This window comes from Zosterops lateralis, assembly GCF_965231275.1.
Source record: "Zosterops lateralis genome assembly, chromosome: 11".
NCBI lineage: Eukaryota > Metazoa > Chordata > Aves > Passeriformes > Zosteropidae > Zosterops > Zosterops lateralis.
Genome location: NC_139771.1, coordinates 15,826,204 through 15,848,253, shown reverse-complemented (window position 1 = coordinate 15,848,253; position 22,050 = coordinate 15,826,204). Strand labels below are relative to the sequence as shown.

Here is a 22,050-nt window from a genome sequence, read left to right as displayed (position 1 = left end):
GTGCATCTGTGCCCCTTCAAGTTTAGCTTTAAGGTCTGGTTCTCCACTTCTACCCAAGTTGACCCAACTGCTGAATTTCCTCTTCCAAGAAAGCAACCCCATGTGGTATCTTTCCTTTTCTCTCCTTTGACTAAGTTTTCTTTTAGAGAGAGAATAGTGTTTGCTTTCCAAACTCAACATCCCCCCTAAAAGAACCTGAGTACTAAAGCAGGCCATCGAGCCTTTCATCACTTCTCTTGGTGATAGCAGTCATGAATTTTTTATTTTCTGCAGGGCTCACTCCAGATCTGCCACAGCATTGTGTGGGTGCACACATGTAAAAAGGCTACTAATTGAAATTCAGATGTAACGAGATGAAGTTTTGCTATTCACCATGACTGCCTTTTGTTTTAGCCTATGTATGCTCAGTGCACCTAAACAATACAACCATTACTTCTTCCTTTTAGATTCGACAAGAATAACTAAAAAGGCAAGAAATATTTCTGTGTCTGCTGTAGAGATGAAGTGTGCACCCCCAAAAATGGGAATGGCACGTGTTAGCTTCTTTATTTACTTATCTGTGGGGAGGGACGGAAATTTTAATGGAACAGTAAAGAAAATGAAATAGGAAACTTACTGCTGTAAACTGTTCTCTTTTGAAGATGCAAATGTGTCTCTATTGCCTAGGTAACTATTATGGAACGCCGAAGCCTCCAAGCCAGCCCCTCAGTGGGAAAGTGACTTCCACCAATGCTTTGCAAAACCTGCAGTCTGGCTCCAAGCAGTCAACTCCAAAGCGAACCAAGTCTTACAATGATATGCAAAATGCTGGCATAGTGCATACAGAGAATGAGGAAGAGGATGATGTACCTGAAATGAGCAGTAGCTTCACAGGTAAAGCAAAAATAACACTGTCCTTCAGTTAGAATGGATGGGGGAGGGTTTTGGGAGGTATTTTGAAGAGGGGATGTTGTTTTTTAATGTGTTTTCTGCAAAGCTGTCAATGTCAAACAGAACTGGCCAACACCTGAATGGCAGATGTCCTGGTGTGAACAGCCACATGTGCAGCTGTGTAAAAAAGGCCTTGTGGGATTGAACTGGTTGACACAAAAATGTGGTAAAGTTCAAATCCAATAATTGCAGAAAGGTCAGAATTGAGCTATGGTTGACAGTTACAAACAGTACGAAATTACTCAACCAAGTTTAAATTTGAAATTAGTTATTTGCTCCTTCCTACATATGTTGCTGTCCTTTATCCTTCCTTGCATGTAGAGCTGCCCATCACATACAGTTACTGTCCTGGTCCTCTTCTCCAAGGTACCTCTCAGCACACGGGGTGCTGCTGTAGCTGCAGGAATGAGATCTGAAGCATGGCTGCAAGTTCTGTATTTCATGAAGGTCTTGTGTCCTGCTGATCACAGATCCTGTTCCCACCATAGCTACCATCAAGCCTTGGCTGAAAGATCACTGGAAACCTTTGCAATCTAAAGTCAAGTGCTGTGCAGGCAGATTCGTTCAAAACACTATTGGACATCTACTGAGTTTCCACAGAAATCAGCTGGAAGTTTGTGAAGCTCTGAGGGGCAAGAGCTCTTCTCCATGTCCACAGGCCTAGTATTTATTAGTGCTTAAAGCATTGTTACCTCAGCTCAGTTTCAAACACTGAATTCATCTTCTGGGCTCCTTTTGAGGCAGGTACTGAGCAAGTATTATCCACACCTTCAAGCCCTTCCCAGCTGTTTGCCATGGCAGCTCCCCGTAACTGGCACCGAGTCCTTTGTCCTCTGATCACTTTCTATCACCATGAAAATTTTCCTTCTCTGATGAGTTAGAGGATCTGTCCTGCCAGTTCCTACCTGCCAATGTCCTGGCTCTAACAGCTCTTTAGAGCTTTGAAAGGATTTAGGCTGAGATTTGGTTTTGGTCCTCTTTGGGCTGAACTGTCAAATGGCTTTTGAGGGTTGTAATCTGTTTGGTGCTACCTACTACACATTTCTAACTCAAATTGCTTCTATCCAGCCTGATTTCTCCCAGGTTGGAATTCCTGTCTCTTGTTTACAAAGCTCATTGACAAAATTTTGCACCAAGGGTGGTTTCTCACATGTTGTGACATGACAGCAGCCTCAGCCTTCGTCACGAGATCTGATTTTGGCAAGAAGCTGGTGGGAGATCTGTTATTTGATTTCCCTGCTGCCCGTCTCAGTTTGGTGCCCCTGAAGTAGCTTGAGCATCATTTCTCTTCCTTGTTTTCCTTTGCAAGATGAAATACTGGAAGATGCAGCTCATTTGTCACAACGTTATCACACCCTGGCCCCTTGCCTTCATTAAATGGGCACAGAATCAAGAAAAGACTTATTTCTCAGATACCAAAGCAATTCCTTATGCTTATTTCACATGAAAGTGTGTTTGCCATATTAAAATGCTCCTGCTTCCCTAGGAGACCCCTTGGTAACTTGTGTTTTCCAGATTTTGGCATGTTTGTGCTCTCAGTTTTAAGCTGGGGATGATTCTTTCACGCTTCTTTATCTTGTCATCTACCTAAAAATATCAAACTCCAGGAGGGCTGAAAAGCAAGTGCTGAGGGTACTGGTATAGTCTAGATGTTTTTCTTCCTGTTCCTCCCAGTTTATTATGTTCTTCTCCTTTGGTAAAGGTAGCACACAGAGTAGGATAATGAAGGAGCTCTTTCCAGGGCTGTGGGCTGTGAATTGAGGGTGTCCATGGTCTCTGGTGTGGAGAGCAGGGAAGGTCCTGTCTGTGAAGGCCTTTCAGCCCCTCTCCTTGGGGACTTGGCCAAGGGTGACACCGATCTCTCTGTCATTTGCTCAGTGTGTTGTCTCTGCTTGTACTGATGTTTTCAGTGAATGTGGAAGTACTGCCATAAATTTTCAACACCTTCAAGTACCAGAGGAAGTCCCTTTGGTAGAAACATTAATTTTAGAATTTGTGTGTTGTTGCCAAAACCTCTCTATGGAGGAGTGAGGGCACAGACCTGTTTACTGGGGAGCATTTACAGTGATCAGTGATGGGAGGGGACGAGCAGCAGTGTTTCATGGATACAACTCAAAACTGCACAGATACAAGCATCAGAAATACTTCCTTAGAGGGAGAAGGGCCAGATATGGCATGACATACTCCTGACTGACTTTGACTGGAAAGATACTGTGATGAGGATGAGCCTTGGAATAAACCTCAGACAGCAGGAAAGGGCACTAGTGATCAGCAACATGTGGACACATTGTACAGTGCTGACATTCATTTTAATTTTTAATTTAAAATAATGCACTGCTCTGAAGACATTCACCGTTAGCTTGTTGACTTTGAGCTTCTGGCAACATTTTGCACTTGTAAAATCTCCTCTTTTGATCATTCTTCAAACAAGAAATTTTATCCTCCTAATCCTGTCCCATAATTGGCATGGCAGGAGTGAACCTGTAAGCCTGCTTGAAAGCACACTGAACTCCTCTACACCAGTGAGCCCTGGCCTCAGACAGCTTGGAGGAATTTGGTACCTCAGCAGGGCCTGTTGGAATGAACACAAGAGCTGATCACAGCTCCTGATTTGTTTGACCAGGGTCTGGCTGGCAGAGTGTGTGTGGGCAAGGCGAGCTCGCCCCTGCTGCCACAGAGACTGCTGGGGCTCTGCCCTCGCCTCATCTGTTGCTGTGTCTCATGAATTAAAAGCCAAGGAGAGGAAAACTGGCAAGGATAATAAACCTGGAGGAGCAAACCTCCAGGGGAAGGAAAAGAGTGGTTCTCATGTTTATCTGTGTTTGTTCTGCAGCAGAGTCTGGTGACCAGGACGAGCACAACGTGCGCACCGGGAGAGAGGCAGCCCCAACGTCCACCATTGAGAGCCACACCCACGTCCCCACCACGGAACCATCTCAGAGCCTCCCTCAATACCTACCTCCTTCTGCCGAGGATAACCTAGGGCCTCTGCCTGAGAACTGGGAGATGGCCTACACGGAGAACGGAGAAGTCTATTTTATAGAGTAAAGCACATTTTTTGTTGTTCTGATTCCGTCTCTCTCCCTCTCTTTGGGCATAAGTAAAGCTCCGTGCGTGTGTACGTGTGTGTATTAAATATTTAGTGTATACAGTCAGGTTGCAGAGCTGTTAGTTCTTTACTGCTTCTGAAGGGGGTTTGCATTTCCTGATTGGATTAACATCCAAATTACTCCTGAGTTCCAGGGCAGCGGGAATTGCTTGTTTTATGAGGGTAGTTACAAAAGCAACACACACTTATAAAATACAGGCCAGTTGTTTTCACGGGTGAGATGAAAGCTCCTAATTGGAAGGGCTGAGGCTTCGTTTCTGGTGCCTGTGTCTGTGCATAATGCAGCAGAGGGGATTCCTCCAGTCCTGTGCACAGGTAGCAGAGACAGGGATGGACTTGGTATGTTGTCCCCTCGTCACACCAAAGGGGCCAAATGTGTTAATGTTCTCCAGTGGTTTGCAAAAGGTACAGCTCTGTGCAGGGTAGGCACAGCAAGTGTGGAGCACCAGTACCTCAAGCTCTGCAGTCTTTGCCTAAGAGCTGATTTCTGTCAGCAGTTTTATGATTATATTGATTTTTTTCATGCCAGATATAATAGTCTCAAATTATACTTGTCTAAATTTATTGAGGTAGGAGTAACTTATAAAATAGGGCCTGTTAGTGTAAAAGATGTCTTGCACAGAGTTTAGCTATACATTAACACTCAATTAGCCTTTGAAACTCAAACCCTTAGCTGCCAAGTAGAAGAGGGGTTGAGGAATTGATTTTGGATTTGATGGTCTGTTTAATGCAGTTGTGGAAACTCTACCAGAAGCCAATGCCCAGTTACTGCAGAAGAACTTCCTCTGCTAATTAGCCCTCGCTCCTGCAGAGAGTTATGCTGGATCAGGGTGTGAGTGCAGCAGTCCTGCCTCATCATCAGAAGAGGAGACTTTTGGACAGGGCCAGGGAAAGGTTCAGGAGCAAGTTTTCCCTTGGCTGCAGTGGCAAGGGAAGCACAGGAGAGAAGATTGCCAGAAGATATGAGGAGCTTGGTTGAGTGAGGGCACTCCCTTCTTCAGCTGGGAGAGGGCTGCTTTAAAAAAGGCCATTTTCCAGGGCACTCTCAATTACCTGAAAAGGCTCCAGCAGTCCCTGAGTGTAAGACAAGGTCAAGAAGGCAGAATGCAAATTCTCATCAGATGAAACCAAGATGTGTACATTACCCTGAGCACGGCTTTCTGCCCCTCGCTGTGTCCTCAGGGTGCCTCGTTATTTGACATACTCTGTGGCCTTTGTATATAGAACAGCCTAATAGCCCAGTCAGCCTGCCATTCTCCTCCTTGGAGGAGGACAGATGATGAGTAGTAAATGATGCCCAAGCATCTTTCTGACCCCACAGGGGCCCCTGCTGTCCTTCCTTACAGGTGCTTCCACCAGGGGTTCTGCTGCTGCCACCGATTTCCCCAAACCCACCCCCATGGCTGCTGTGTCTGTGTTCTCTGAACAATGCAGGACTGAAGCACCTCTAAATACTTTGCCAGGAAAATCATGTATGTGTTGGGAAAGCACAGCCTGTACACATAGGCCTGTGTGATGTGAAGCTCTGGCAGCAGCACTCACGCCCTCCCTGCAGTGCAGTTGGAGGATATGTTCACATGGGGCTGATTTTGTGCATGAACTTGTTGGTGTGGATGCAGCACTGAATGACTGCAGTTTGGTTTATTCTGGACACCCAGAGCCTAGAAACCATTTAGTTTGATTTGTATCAGATTAAGAAAGTGGACTAATGAGCAGTGTGGACCCAAACTGTCTGATATCTGTTCCAGCCTCTGTGGTGCTTTGGGTATCAAGTCAGGGTGCTGAAGCGAGCAGCTTGAGCTTCTTGCACAGATAACCAATCCTGATGTAGCTGGAGCAATTTGGTTCTTGAGATACGTTTCTCTGGTGCTTTAATTGGGGTTTTCATCACACAGCATATCCCAGTTCCTTGTTATCTGTGCATGTTACAGGTCTAACACAATCTTTTCCACCTCAGGGTGTGATCTGAGAGGTGTTTAGCTAAATTTTCTGTGCCTCAGCAAACTACTCTGTTGTGAGCCTTTGGTTAGAGAGTACAAAACTGCAAGAAATATGCAAATATTCTATTGCTCTCCTCCCACCGCCCTCCTTCTCAGCTAGACTGCAGACTTGCTTATAAGGTGGCAAACCCCCTCTGCTTTATTTTTGCTAGTTTGTCTGACTTGCTGAATTTCTGCCATTCAGTTTTCCAGGTGCCCATTAATTGCTCTGAAGCACATACAAGGATTAAACACATTTGCTCATCCTGCCTTGGGAGGGCTGGGTAGTAGGATATGTAAAACAAGGACCTTTTATTTACTCACTCAGGTCCTGGGAGCAGGGCTGGCCCCTTTTTCTTCCAGTACAATACAAGTTTGCTAGTTGGATGTTAGTTCCTCAGGGATCGTGGGCCTCATTACAGAGCCCTCAGGAGACTGTTGTGAGGCTCAGGTTCAGTTTGTAAACCTCTTTGAGACCTTGAAGGAGAAGTAAATAGCATTACTACGGTATTGAACCTTAAAACTGTTAAGCAGTGTTAAAGGCTAAGCTAGATAAGAGATACCTCAGGAACTGGAGGCATATCTTAGCAGGTTGTGTCTAAGATCACACCAGGTTGTAGCAGAATATTACCAGATTGCCTGCTTATGCAAATGGAATTGTGAGAGAAAATAACTTCTAGAAAAATGTGTTTTAAGCCTGTTTACTATGCAATGTTCACCACTGGGACTGGCATCGTGAGGCTCTCAGGGGACTTGCAGAAAGGAAGAGTTGAAAGTAAAGCTGTTCAACTTCCATCAAAGGCTTAGATCATTTTTATTTGTGTAATTATGAAGTTTTCAATCAAAACCATTTTTGACTAATGCTTTGGTCAACTCTAGACATGTCAAAGGCCTTTCATAGGAACAAAGCTCACTGCATAATTTAATGGTGGATGCCTCACCTCTGCCTTTACCTCAGAGACAGCTCTTGGAATTAAAAAAAGCCACCAAAGGCAAAAATTTGGAAATAAATATTATAATACTGCAGCATTCACATGCCTCTTTCCAGTCAGGAGTGCTGATTTGTATACTTTCACTTGTTACCCTTGTGTTTCCTCTGTTTACCTGTGTTACCTTTCAAGGCCAGAGTTTTGTGATTTGGTTGACTAGTTTGCACGACATCCAATTGTAGTGCTGTTTCTTTGAATCAAAAGTATGCCTTCAGGTCTGTTGAATAATAAAGTGGATATACACTTTATTGTCACAGATACTTCAACTCTGCTTTATTAACAAAGGTCATATTTCCATTTTTGGTTTCCAGCCATAACACAAAAACAACATCTTGGCTAGATCCACGGTGCCTGAACAAACAGCAGAAGCCTCTAGAAGAATGTGAAGATGATGGTAAGAGACTGAAAATAGTGACATAATACTGTGTTTGGTCCACTCCTAGGTGACTTTTTTATTTTTCCTTCTCTCTAATAACCAGTATTCAGAAATACATTCAAAAATTTAAAAAAGATTTATTAGTACAAAGAGACATTATCCATTATGTTGTAAAATCGCTGTGAATGTAAAGCAGCCATTGAGGTGCGCGATCATTTAATAAAAATCAAGGAGGTGCTACAAGCAAGAGGCCTCTGTTTTTGCAAAGGCATTTGAAAAGTCGCTGATGCTGAACAAGACTCAAAGCTGTCTGACATGTTTGCTTCTTGTATTGCTGTGTGGGAGGGAGTGACTGAGTCTCTGCGTGCTCCGCTGTGTTCCGCTTCAACCGCCCGCTTCACATGGATTGGGAGAGTTACGTTGTTATTTCCTTGTTTGAGCAGAAATAACTCAATTGCTTCACTTCTTCTGTTAAATGCTGACAGTCTGCGCGGTGTTGTGATTGCTGGAACAAATTCCATTTCAAAGTGTAGCTTTCTGACACGGAAAATTTGCACTAAGATTTGGTATTCCTTGAGATGTTGGAAATGCAAGCCACTGTCTGATTTAGAGCAGCCAAATGCAGGACTGTTAATGCAGGCCCTTCCTGGCCTGCTTTAGGAGATGCTGGAAGAAAAAATGAATTATGAAAATAACTTAAATATTTGGGAAAACCTGTGAGGGAATTTTGGTCTACTGACCAAGAAAGGTGATGGTATTGAAATACATGATCTTGGCTAATACAGTACTGTCATGGTAGACACTTCTTAAAAATGGAAGGGTTTCCTTCATCAGTGTTGGTGCTGTCCACATAAAGTCAGGTTTCAAAATATGGTGAACCTCCTGCTGGTGTCAGTCATCTTAGTAAAAATCACAATTTTATTTCAGAAAAGTCAATCCCTTTTCACTGTTAAGTTCAACTCTGGCCTCCAGAACTGCTGTTAATTGTTTTTACACATGTAGTTTTTCAACCTCTCCTCTCTTTCACCTGTGAGATTTTGCAGAGTGTGAGAATTTACCTCTGCAGTCTAGGCTGCTGTGATGGAGCAGGTCACCAACTTCCCAGTGCACAGTGCAGGATACCCTCAAACCACAGGGATGTGCCAGGCAAGGAGCAGACAGTACCTCAAGGCCACAGAGGGTGACTTGAGCTCCTCTGTTACACAGTTTTAAGTCTCCTTGCAGAAGGGAAAGTCTTTCTCTTGTCCTCTTAGCAATTATAAAGCAAACATCGGAATAATTTGTTTAATTTGGAATAGAAACATACAGCTGGTATTATTGTATTTCATTGAGTTCATAATTTTAGAGAGCAGTGGCATCTTTGTTTATCAACTCCTTAAAATCAGCTAATTTCATCTTCCCACGCACTCCTTCACTTCATTCACCAAGTTGCTCATTAATGGATATTTTTAACATTCAATAGTTAAACCAGTTGCTTCATAGTTACAGCAGAGCTCTGCACTGCTTTGCTTGGCTGCTCTAATCTTGCTTAGCACATAAGAATAATTATGTTTCAAATAACAAAGAGGAGAGAGGGTTAGTTTTGCCTCATCATAGAAGCTGGACGTTTTTTGGCAAGGGTCGGTCACTGTTGTGTGTCATTCCATAAAAGTCAGTGGGATGACTCCTCTATTTTGTTTGGTGTGTGTGCATGTTGGTTGCCAGGCTCATCCCACCCTCTTTATGGATTTTATAAATGTTAGGTATTGTTTCAGATTTGTTTGGGTGCAGTTGCCTTGTGCTTTTGCTTCGTCAGGATATGTGTCCCTAACAAAGTTTTTGCTTGTTTCCCATTGTTTAGGCTATCAAAGGAAATTGCAATTTGTGTTTCATACTAATGGTCCCAAACAACTGCTTTGATAGAATATTTTACAAAAAGGTCATGGAAGTGGTTTTTTGGGTCTCCAGATGTTGCAACCCTACATCTTCTGGTTGCTTCTGTCGTTCATTTATGTGGCTTAAACTTTGCTGTATTGGGTCCAAAATTGTTTATATCATCTTCGTTCTGGTTTTGTCACCATCTTTCATTTTCAGACTGCATTATTATTATTTATAGGCCAAGCAATACTTTAATCATCTGTGTCACTGTTAACTTATGAATATGGAGCAGATAATGATAAATGGAGCAACAGCGAATATTGATGGCTTTGTATCTTTGAAAAATTATGTGATCTTTGTCCCAGGTGCCCTGCTAAAACTGGTGCATTCCTGGCTGTGCCTCACCAATGCATCTGGACTGGGTCTGTGCCTCCAGTTAAACAAGGCACATGTTTAACTTCATGCCTATCTTAAATCATCTGAGTAGGACAGTGAAGTCTGTTGGACCTTGTGTGCACATAAATTTAGGTGCTTTCTTGAAAACCTTGCTACATTAGTCCTTATTCAGGTGCAAGGTTTTCCTCTCAGATTTCTTCATTAGTATCCAGGTCTGGCCTTCTGATAGATCCATGTGTTAATAGAAGAGATTGCAAAGGTCAGACCGTACAGATCTGAGGGAGAAACCTCACTACAGTGAGAACATCACAATTTCATGACTTTGCCATATCAAACCACGTCATGGAAGTAGTCCATTGGTGCAGATGTTTTGAGAGTGCAAGAACCAGTTCTTTCATTATTTGCATCAGATCCATCAATATTCTGATCACTGGAGTGTGATAAATGGGTAGCTTGGGCTCGGTGTGTAGAAAATTAGTGCTGGTTCTGCTGTTTGCTGTAGGGAATTTCTTGCTTGGGGCTGGTATCTGAAATTTTCTTTTAATTTTTTCTGTCTCATTTACTGCTCTTCCCTTGGAGAAGAAGGGGTGCACACGGAGGAACTGGACAGTGAACTAGGTAAATCATCCATCTCTCATTTCGGTACTGTTTGCACTGTTTTGAGCCTTTAATTACTTACTTTCTCCTTTGTATCATTTTGCATCTTTCAGGTTTTGTTTTGTTTTTTTTTTTTTTTTTTAATTTTATTTCAACAAGAGTAATTTATCAGCAAAACTTCCCCAGCACACAGAGCATTTATCATTCCCTAGCTTCAGGTCTGCAGTGGTTTTCTTACAGATTCAGAGTTTGAAGAAAGCTAGAGAGCCCCAGTCTTGCAAAGTTGTTTCAAAGCTGCTTCCTCCTGGACTCTGTAGGATTTGAGGTCTTTTCCTTTTGCATCACTGGCTCCAGGAAAAAAGCTTATAGATACCAAAGATAAAATGAAGTAGCTCATGATGCTTTTTCACTGGGGCCCAAGACATTTCCCAGACAACAGAAGCTGAGTGTGATTCAGAGAGTTTTAAGTATTACATCGAATGCTTCAGCTGAGCTTGTGAATGAAACAGCTTAAAATTTTCCCTCAGTCAGTGATTTTATAAACAGATGATTTTCAGTGATGTGGTACACTTTTATTTGCTGCATCTCTTTGTGAAGGATGCTGTCTTGATATCTAATCTCAGCGGTGCTCATTGTGTTTATACTGATGGCAGAGGTAGTTGTTATTTCTGTTCAGCTATGCTCCAGTGCACTCGCAGAGCTGAAAGGATAAGAGGTTGCATAGGATTTTATTTCCACTAGGACTATTATTGCTTTTAAAAAGGACTGTAGTTACAGTTCATAGTTCTGCATACTGGAGGAATTGTATTACCAGAGAATTAAGCTCTGGTTTCTGTAATGACTTGCAAGTAAGTGTATTCTGCTCCCTGCTCCTGTGTGATGGATACGGCATCAGCAGCTGGCAGTGGACTTGGGACGCTGCTCCACAAATGCTTCTTCTGAATAATATGCCTGCAATAATATGCCCAACTTTTTATAGAGCAAGAATTGGAAAGAAATGATAATTTAAAGAAGAATACAGTCTCTTTAGTGGTCCATGAGTGTTTCATGCAGCTCATACAAATGATCAGCAGCAGACCAAGTAGCATCGGAAGTAGGTGGATGCACATCAACAATCTGCAAAGGGTTCTCACAAAGGTCTTCACAACCAGTGGCTTAAAATGAGAGGGAGGTTCTAAAAAAGCAAATTTAGAGGCAGTATTAAACAGAAATTACCCTTCTTTCAGTCTGCTGGAACTAGTGCAAGATCAGAGCTAAAAAATAGATGCAGGAAAACTCATTAATTGATAAGCTTGACCCTGGATCTGCAGGCACTTACATATACAGGTGTTCTGCTCAAACATCACAAGATGTTCCCTTTGTTTCAATGCAGATAAGTTTTATGGAGCTCACAGCCCATCAATACACTGTTGAGGTGTGCAAATGTGTAAAGTGTAAAGAAAGACATTTTCAAATTGCTCAGTTGATTACAGCAACATTAGGGACGGGACATGAAAACTTAATATAGTTACAGTAACTCAGGTTAGTAAAAAACTGGTTGGCAACAACTGTTTAGCACCTCACCTTATCAATAGTTTCTTTTCTAAATATAAGAGCATTAAGATTTGAGGCATTTTCACAACTTACTGTTTCCCAAAGAGCTGTGGAGTAATAGGTCACCACATTTTAACAGAAGGTTGTTCTTCAGACACAAAAATTTAACATATAAAGGAGAATTTGGCATGGCTTGGACCGACCCTCCTGGCTTCATATAAGAGCTGAGTGTGCTGAGTTCCTCTCCAGCTCCTTCACATTAGTGCATGGCTGCAGCTGAAATACCTGCTTGGCTAGAGAAGTCATTTTTTAGGAATCCATCCAGCCCCTCTGTATGTTGGGCAGGATACTAGAGCATCTCAACAGGAATCCATGTACTTACCCAAGGCTTAAAATGGTGACATTAGATATTTGTCCATTGAATTTACCCACCTGCTGATAAATGCTCTGAGACTGCATTGGTGCTGCGAGGATGTACCAAAATAAAAACCATATGGCTCACTCAGGCTCCTAATGATGCAAAATGGTTTTTTTTTGAAATCTCATCTTTGTGATAAAACCTAATGCTCTGGGTCATCTTCAGTTTGGCAGGAGAGATAGAGAAAAGAGATGAATAATTCAAAGCAGCTAAGAAGCTAGACTGCAGCATGGCTATGGAGGATATTGCTTTTTATTTTAGAGAACTTCTGGAAGCTTGTAGGAGTCGAAAAGCGCATCTACATAATCAACAAGAAATGTGTTAAAAGCTGCAGTTTTGTATATTGTTATATCTGAAAACATGGAGAGTTGTTCCTTAAAAAAAACAGCAGAGATAATAAACTGGAAAGATTTTGGCATAGTGCCATTTTTGGGGTTAGGAAAGTGCTGGTGTTCTGATATTTTTATAAAAATACTTTAAAAGGGAAGAAAAAAAAAAAAGAAATTTAATATCAAAATCTTTTGTGAGCAGAAGAAAAAAGCAATTTATTAAATTTTTTTGCTTAAACTTTAAAAATAAAATAGTACTTAATAGTCCAAAACAGACAAAAGATATTCACCATGGAAGCTGGTGGAACTCATTTGAAGGCATTTGTGCATCGCTTCTCCTTTCCCTCATTGACTTTTTATTTTTCTTTCACCCCAGCTTGATCTCTTTACCATTCTACTTTCACCACAGAGCAACAAACTAAATGGCTGCAACAGCTTGTGATTTTCCCAACTGCATGCTAGGTCTTAATTGAATCACACTGCGACTCTTGGAGCCAGTCCCATGGTGTTCTCACCTTCTGGGGCTCCTCTGCAAATCTGAGAGTTCCCTTTGCAAAAAGACTTTGGAGATTGGCCTCTAGCTTTCTGACTTTTTCTCAGATAAACTTGCAGGATGTAAAGCAATATCTAATTCTGAAGCGTTCAGTTTGCTGATAACAAAATGGAGTTTTTTCATGCCCAGGAGTTAGCATTGGCTTGCATTTGGTGGCTTATGTCTCAAGGAATCCAAAGGTGTTAAACACAATGAGGATAAAATAATGATAAGAATGGAAAATCTGCTTTTTATCTGCAAATAAGGGATGTGGAGCAAAACCTGTGAAAATTGATCTGATCTCCAGCCAATTCTGAACACAAACATAAACTTGGAGTAATTAGTCCATGTGTGTTTGTATAGATTCTGTTCCTCTCCAGTCTTGAGATATTTCTATCCTTATGGCAACGTTATTCTAATTAATGGGGCATTGTTGATTGTATTGGCTCAACAATTGATGCCATTAATGGAAATAAATCTCTGCATTTGATAATGAACAAACATAGATTCCTGTCAGTGTTGACAAATTTCATGTTAATTTTTTACGAATTATTTTGCATGGGGTATTTGAACTTGTGTTATCCAATAATGGGATTTTTTTTCCTATAGTTAAATGAATGTGCAGAGTTGGTGGGACCACATGTGCACAGTCCATAGTGTGGTGGAGCCTTTTTCTGAGTTTTTTCACAGTATTACACAAACACAGCACTCTGTATTGTTAATAAGATGATTATTTTGTTACCTCCAGCCAAGGGGAGCCTTGTGTTTAAATGAGTGGCACAAGGATCAGGCCCTTAAGTAATACATACAGCTTTAATAACCCTCAGTTGGGTGCTGAAGTGATTGCATTACATTCACTAATTACAGTTAAAGTACTATCTGCAGTCTAGAAAATCAATAGGAACAAAAGCGGATCCATTTTAAAATGTTAATTTCATCTTCAGAACTGGGGGGTTTTTGCTAATTATGGTAATGAAAGGAAGGAAATCTCTGTTCCATGTGGCTGGAAGTGTTGTGCAATGAAATACACCTGTGTGCCAGCCCCTCTTGGGTGGGTTGCATATGTTGGCATACATGTTAAATCCACCCTATCTCAGTTTTGTGTTGGGCTCATGGCTGAGCAATGCAAATCTCAAAGAAAGGAGTAAAAAAATGTCTTTTCTGCACTGGTGAGGATAAATGGCTCAGCCCTGGTACAGGAGATGGAAGTGATCTCTCTCACTGGGGTACAATTTTTTGCCATAGTCTCACCCACCTTCATGGGTTGGTGTTAAAATGCTCTGGCCTTTCCTGCATCAACTTCCCCTGCAGTGCTCCATCCAGGGCCACTGGCCATGGTGAAGAAACCAGGGGGGTACTTGAGGCAGTCCCAGACAGGAAATTTATTGAACATTTGATTATTTAATGCAAAAAGCAAATCAAAAATTGACTGGTATGGGCATCTTCCCAGTGATGTGCTGACCCAGCACAGGGGCACGGGCTGGGATGTTGGTGTTGTGCTGTGTCATCCTCTCAAAGAGGATTGTGATCATTCTGAAAAGTATCCAAAGCAAGGTCTGACCTACTGATGAGTTTTGCACATTGGGCAGGAGCAGCTGCCTGTCGGAAAAAACCTGCCTTGGAAGCTTCAGTAATGCTTTTTCTATTTCCAGAGTTGCCTGCTGGTTGGGAGAAAATTGAGGATCCCGTATATGGTGTCTACTATGTAGAGTAAGTGCTGCTCCCTGTTTTGGTGTGGCTGTTGGGGTGAGGAGGCTTTCCCTGTACCCCACTCTGTGCTTTGCTGGTAACAGCTCAGACCAAGGAGGAGGAGACCTTGGCCCATTACAGGCTGGGGGATTGTTATAGGGTGTCTTGGTTTAGAAAAACAGGTGTCTGCCAGGGAAAGCTGGAGCTTTCCTTGGAATGGAGAATGTAAACCCCCTCCCTCCAAATTATTATAATTTTGAAATTAAGGGGCTTTCAGGCAAAGATATGGGAATAGGAATGACTTTTTTAAACTAGGAATATTAAAAACAAATCCAAGCAAACAAAAAACCACTGACAGAGTCAGAATACAACCTGCCACCCTGTTGGTCAGGGTGTTTGGAGCAGTCCAGAATAAATCCTCCTAGAGTAACAGATGTGGTTCTCTTGGAGTAGAGATGATGCCATAGAAGGGTCCAGTGGTGGCGAGATGGATCCAGTCTTCCTCTGGAATCCAGTGGAAACCAGGCTGCCTTGGTGCCCTGAATTGCAGTTTTTATCCAGGTAGGAATGCTTGGCTCCACCCACTGGGTGGAGCATCTCACAATGGGATGATATAATGTTATCAATCATGCAGTGAGCCTTGATGGCCCATTAACAGCAGATATCCCCTGGAGGGAGGATGAGTCATGGAAGAGATAATAACACTGCCCCAGCTGGTTTTAACAGCTGGCCCATTGACAGAAGGCACCTTTCCCCTCCTCCCTGGAGTTATGAGGAATGGGTTATACAAGAGATAAACAAAAAAAACCCCTCCCCAACCAGTTTCAACAGATGGCAAATAGAATACACAATTTTGGTTGCGTATTGCAACCCAAGACATAGGGTCTGGGAGAGGGCAGCCCTGTCTGGTCATTCTCCATCCACCAGAAGGGAAGTGGGCTCAGGGGAGACAGGAGTGCCCTGGGAGGGGGTTGAGCTCAAGGAAGACAGGAGCAGTCCAGGGTTGGGATGTGCAGGAGCCCAACCTCACAAAATACTTCTATGCAGAGGACATTAATGAGTGTGCAGTTAACTGAGTTTGATCATCTTTGTGCAGTGGTCACAAGGTCACAAAATGAGTGTGCAAAGCAATCCTCCAGCCAGTTGTGTCAGAAGACACCCAAAAAGAGGAATGGAGAAGATGGTGTGACCAAACAGCCATGGCAGAGGCTCTTCCATCAGGCTGTGTGGCTGTGAATAAACTTACAGATTTAATGGGACTCTCTGTGGAATTAGAGCAGCTTCTCCTTTATCAGCATGTCAGATTGCTCCTTTGGGAAACCAGAGATCGGAGTTTTGTTTCATCACTGACCCCATAAAATGAATTTTTAATTATGTGTATACTCCTGTCTAGTAGGATGGCTTATGATAGCCCTCAGAATAGACATGGAATACAGCTTCTGTCTGCTTTGGCTCGTTTCTGACCCTACCATCTGTGCCTAGGGAAACAAGGTTAGCAAACTGTGTAATTAAGGCTTGACATTTATTTACCAAAGACATCAAGAATATTTTTCGGCTATTAAATGCCATGCCAAGAGATCTTTACAGGATATTGTCCTGTCACTTTATATACACATGCCCGTTAGTTTTGTGGCACTCCTTACTGATCGAATTAAATCAAAAAGTAACTGCAATAAGACATAATTTTATTTTACTTCCTGTGTCTAAGCTAGTAAGATGGTTATAATTTTAGCATTTGTCTCTGTCCCTTCAAATCAGGCACTCTGTTATTACATAATAGTTTTTATTGAGAGACAATTGTATCATGAAAAAGTTTATATCATTTTTAAAGTAGTTATCATATTTTCTTGGCTCTCCAAAGATATCTTGAAATGAGAAATCTTTTTTCAGTGAGTGAGTTAGAACTCACTGGCTTGTTTTTTATTTAGTAAGTTAAATATTTTTCTAGTGATTTAATATTGATCTTTAGCAGAAAAATTTCTGAACATAAATCCCTAGAGTGCTTCTGTCACAATTACTTGAAAATGTGGTTGGTTTTCATGTGGGTTTTTTAATAAAGGAATACTGGATAGGAGACAATATAACAGCAAATCTTAATGGTAAACTTTGCTTTGCATACAAGGACAGGCTTTAAGGTAATATGTTTTTCTGAGGTGTGCCTGTTCCTCTGCTGTAGCAAAATCACTGCTGAAAATGGTTGTTGAACAGTTGATGAGCCATTCAGGGAGTCCCAGCCCTGCCCCTGCCACCCCAGCATCTGTGACTGCTGTTCGTCACTTGGTTTAATAAAATGGTTAATCCTCTGGTGAGTGCATGCCTTGTCTGCTGTGATGGGCCTGGGCTGATTTCCTTTTTCTTTTCCTGGAACTGGCACGAAGTATTGGCTCTCAACATCTCATAGTGCTCAAAAGCTGCCTGAGGAAAGCAGCTGAAGTTTCACTAAATGCTGGTTTCCACTGGGAGTATTTGCTGGTGGCTGATTCTGGATAGATTTTGATCCATTTGGAGCCCAGCTCATAGCCTGCATCCCTGCAGATATTTTTAAGACACACTGTGTGCATTGATCAGATCACTGACAGATGCTGGGGTTTGGGTTGTTTAGTTTTGTTTTCTTTTATTTTGTTTTCTTTTGTTTTTAACTTGGGTGAGCCAGGAAATGACTTCACCTCTGGGAGTCTGATTAAAGCAGGGATGATACAGGCATGTCTTTTAAAATGCAATCAGACAGTATGCCTTTCCTGCTTTAATCTCATTTTTCATAGATAGATCGCTACTTTAATGTATTTGAAGGAATTAGCCATCCCTACCCAAGACATCACATCAATATCAGAATCTGCTTGTTTTTCTAAATACTCTTTTTGGGACAACTGGATGAGCTTTGCTCCACACCCACTGCTGTTGGGTTTGTCTGGTATTTTACTCCTTTCCTCAGAAAGAGCAGTTTCAATGCCTGGCCCTCATTCCTCCTTGTTACACAGACGGTTTCCCTGATTCATGGCTCTCTTCCATCTCCAGCCACATCAACCGGAAGACACAGTATGAAAACCCAGTTCTTGAAGCAAAGAGGAAGAAGCAGCTGGAACAACAGCAGCAGCCTCCAGAAGGTTGGCACCCTTGGGGGTGTGGTGGGTGGGATATTCATGGGGAATGTCCTCCCTGGCCCTGGCAGCACCGTGCCAGTGTGTTTGTCCTTCCCTCCATCACCTAAAGGTGAAGTGATGTGTGTAGGAAAGGCTGTTTGTCCTTCACAGAAGATGCAGCAGAGGAGGAAATCTGAACTGTGTCACTGAAACGTAGAAGGTTTCAATCTTGTTAAACAGGAAAGATTTTTTTCTTTATGTCCTTTGTTTCTGGAAAGTTTCTAGACTTCCCAGAGACAGCTAAAGCACGTTTTCCTCTCCATCAAGTGAGTCACTGTAGCTGGTGTTGTTCCAGCCTGCACTGGGGCTCAGGCTGTCAGAGGGGATGAGAAGTGGGCATTTATATGCACTAGATAAACCCTGCATGAGAGACTTCTTGAACCAAGATCTTTGTATGTTTTCAGGCTCTAAAATCTGTTTTCTTATTTTGAAACACTTCTTTAAAAATATTTTCCTCCCTCCCCACCCCTTTTTTTTTCTTACTTTTTACATTTTTTTCTTCAAATGCAGCCCAACTGCAGTGAGAGCCCTGTGGCATTTGGGTTTATTCTTCTACTTAGATGCCATGAGTGGCACAGGGAGTAGATTTCATTTAAATGTCAAGTAAGTCCACTTAGATGCAAGTCACATCCCAAGTTTCAGTGTGAGACAGGATGTCCCAGCAGATGGATCAGTTGACCTGGATGTAGAGATCCTTCAGAACTGGTTTTTGGTCATCCCATTCATTTTATTCCCTCTGTCTGTGACTCTGTTTCCTCTCTTGCCATACTTCTCACCTTTCCTCTGCTTGACCCCCACACTCCCAGCATGTGCACATGGAGCAGCTCATGGTGCTGTTGTGAAACCAGTAACATTTCCCTCTCTGCCCTCTCTAGAATGGACAGAGGAGTGTCCATCTCTCCCTCCACCTGCTGCTCCAAACCATGTTTCAAACAACCAAGAGGCAGTTCGGGAAGCACCAGTACAAGGTAACAGCCTTGTTAAACCAGTTGTAAAAGAGCAACAAGGGTTTTTTTTCCCTGAGAATGAAATAGGCAGCACAAGGGCAGTATTTCCATGACTGGTGACACAGCAGGGCCTCTGCCTGCTTATCTGAGTTCCCAGGTTTTGAGACCAGTTGTTTCAAGACTACATTTATTGCTGAATGCAAGAGGCGAATGAGATTATGTGCATCAAAAAGAGGATTGTGGCTATTCTCTGTGTAGCATTCCAAATTTTCAGACACAGTGGACTTACTCCGAAGTTGTACTTTTATACAGGTACTTTGGGCTATTACAGCCTTATTTATTGTGTCAGTGGTCTGTGTAACCAGTTACTCACAGACCAGTTGTTTGCCTTAAATAACTCACCAGACAGGACATGAATCATTCCTGAATTTACAGCATGAGCTGAAATATTGCCAGGTCAGGTCACCAGCAAGGGCAGAGAGTTCCACTTGTACCTGTGGCAGTAAAGTGCTCTCTGGTTACAAGTGGTTGTAAGTAGGCTTATTTTTGACTACATCTGAATTGCATAGCAAGTGAGTGGCATTGCCCTGGTCTGCAGGAGCCAGAGCCTGGGGAAGGTGAGAGAGGGAATCTGGCTGGACTGCATCTTCCTGACAGAGTTGGGAGCAGCTGGGAGCTGGGAACTACTCTCATGGTCTCTGAAGGCAAACCTGACTGGAGTGCTGCTGTCCTAGGCAGCCTTTCCTCCAGGAAGAGCCAGGAAGTGCTTTCTGCAGCAGGTGGAAACAGATCAGCCCTTCCAAAACAGATGTGGAATTTCACAGGACCCAAAGCCCCCAGCACATCCTAAGGGGTATTAGATTACATTAGAGTAATCTAACTTGGTAGCAAGGAAAAAACATGGGAGGTCTGAGGGTGGCGCCCTGACCACAAGACACCTGAGTTTAGAGATGTCATCAGAGTGCTCCAGAAATGCTGATTTTCCTCCTGGAGGCATCTGTGAATGCCACTTTTGCCTTTTCTACAGTCAGGCTGAAGCAAGGGCTGCCCAAGCATCCACACCTGACAATGCAAAGGAGCATGCTGGGCTGATATTGGGAGCCTGCTCAGCCACCAAAGTTGTGCAGCAGTGGTAGAGCAGAGCATTACCCTTCTCAGCACCACTCTGAGTGACATGTCCTGATATCTGCTGGTGACTCCTTCTCTCTTTCATTCCTTCTTCTTCCTTTCTCAGTGCTGCTCCCTCTTCTCTCACTCCCCATTTGCAGCAGCTTCTTTCCAGCTTCTATGCCCAGAGGTTTCCATCTCTCCCCCTGACGGCATTGCTGGCAGAGATGTGGGCACAAGGAGCCCTCTCTGTGCCCCTGGCAACACTCTGATTTTTGTAGATACACTAATTTCAAATGTGATACCCCTTGAATGCTGTAGGTGGGATGTAGCCTGTGGTGCTGCTGTCCTGCTGCTGCAGGGCAAGCTCAGTTTGTGTCTGTGGGCAAACACCAGCAAGCTCTGCTTGTTCTGCTTGTCCTTTGAAGCAGAAATGAGCCCCTCTGCACTCTGCCTCTCAGCTGTGTTTGTTACCTGAGACACTGGGTTGCAGTTTGATAGTCAGGGCTTTTTTGCAGGTTGGGGTCTGAGCAGACCATCTGCCCACGATGTGCAGGATTGCCACGTTCCTCTGCCACCCTTCAAAGGCAGAAAACCACAAGTCCTCACACTGCCTCCTCATGAATAATCTTCAAATATACATTTTCCCTCCCAGTTAAAGGCTTATGAGTCTCAAATCCCCTCACTGTCCCCCGAGGTCTCCTTTCTGAGCAGAGGCCCACAGCAATGCTGCTGAGGTGTTTGAAAGTGAGCCAGCTCTGCTGGCTGTGATACCCACTGCTGATCCTGGAGCTGTCACCAGAGGGCTTAGTGGCACAGGCTAAGCGTTAAAAACAATTAAAAGTGCAAAGGTGTTTAGTGTTGGCACTGTGAAGTGCAGCAACCATGATCCCTTTTCTGAGCCTGTGCAACATGCTTTGCAAGGATGTGCTTTTGTCTGTGGAGCACCTCTTTCCCTCTTAACTGTGCTCCCAGAGAGCATTCCCAGCCCTCCAGCACAACTGCTCTGGTCCTGGGCTGCTCTTTAATTCATATTTCACACCAGAAGTGTTTCATCCACAACAGGCAAGGAGCAGAAAGGGAAGAGAAAAGACTTCAAACAGTGTCTGAAGAACAACATCAGTGTCCTCCCCTTTTTCACCAGAGGAGGTCACAGGGTAGTAGCAATGGTGGGGCTGGGGGTTATGCTAAAGGGTATCAGTGTCTTGTCAGAGCTCAGAAGTTGCTTTTTTCTCAGTGGGTTGGGAGAAATTCAAGTGGTAAAAAACATAATGATGCTTCTTTCTGAAGAAACTGTCACTGCAGACTTCTTCTGTAGGAGGCCCCCTAACCCTGCCCCATCCTTCCCAGGATGAATATAACCACCTCAGGACAGAGATAAAACACATCTAGTCCAGCATTCCTGGCTTTAATATATTTATTCTTTAAAGCAGCATGTTTTCCCCTTTGTAGCCTTGGGGCTTTGGTGCCCATGACCACAGCTAACAAAGTGGCAGGTACTGGGGTTTTGTTCCTGCCTTTTACTGCATGCCTGGATCCAGGGAGACACATGGGGTGTGATGAGATGAGAGGGTGCAGGAGTGAAGTGCAGTCCTGTCTCTGCACACTGCTGTGTTTGTCCATGGACTCATTAGAATGGGGAGGAGCAGAGGAAAAAGAGATCAAACACTCTTGCCTGCCTGCTTATAGATTTTTTTTTTCCCAAACTTCCTACGCAGGAAAACCTTTTTTTACACGAAACCCTTCTGAGTTGAAAGGGAAGTTCATCCACACCAAGCTAAGGAAAAGCAGCAGGGGGTTTGGCTTCACTGTCGTTGGAGGAGATGAACCAGATGAATTCCTCCAAATCAAAAGTTTGGTGCTCGACGGTCCCGCAGCGTTGGATGGCAAAATGGAAACAGGTACTGATGCTGTGTATCCAAATCATCACCACTGCTTTGGTTTGTGTTTTTGCAGCTGGTTTGAGGTGTCATTCATAAAGGACTGTAGTCTTCATCCCCTTTTTGGGGAAAGGCATTCAGCTTTCCTATCTGCAAGTAAGGAAGTGAGATACATTGAGGAATATATCCAGAATCTTGGAAAAGGATGCTTCATGTGTTGGAATTCCATCTCAGTGTCAAAA

At 43.1% G+C, this 22,050-nt stretch overlaps 1 protein-coding gene across 7 annotated transcripts in view; it reads left to right on the top strand.

Annotated features, from left to right (window-relative positions):
- Window positions 1–22,050, top strand: part of MAGI1 (membrane associated guanylate kinase, WW and PDZ domain containing 1) — a 337,339-nt gene that overhangs the window by 260,205 nt on the left and 55,084 nt on the right. For 3 of the 7 annotated variants that reach the window (XM_083869440.1, XM_083869437.1, XM_083869435.1), the window contains 7 exons: window positions 667–873; window positions 3,764–3,974; window positions 7,319–7,401; window positions 10,216–10,254; window positions 14,698–14,755; window positions 17,750–17,838; window positions 21,647–21,829. In XM_083869440.1, coding sequence (XP_083725566.1) covers window positions 667–873; window positions 3,764–3,974; window positions 7,319–7,401; window positions 10,216–10,254; window positions 14,698–14,755; window positions 17,750–17,838; window positions 21,647–21,829 — 870 coding nt within the window. The remainder of the gene's footprint in view (window positions 1–666; window positions 874–3,763; window positions 3,975–7,318; window positions 7,402–10,215; window positions 10,255–14,697; window positions 14,756–17,749; window positions 17,839–21,646; window positions 21,830–22,050) is intronic. The other 4 variants (XM_083869441.1, XM_083869436.1, XM_083869438.1 and 1 more) reach the window with 3 other exon arrangements.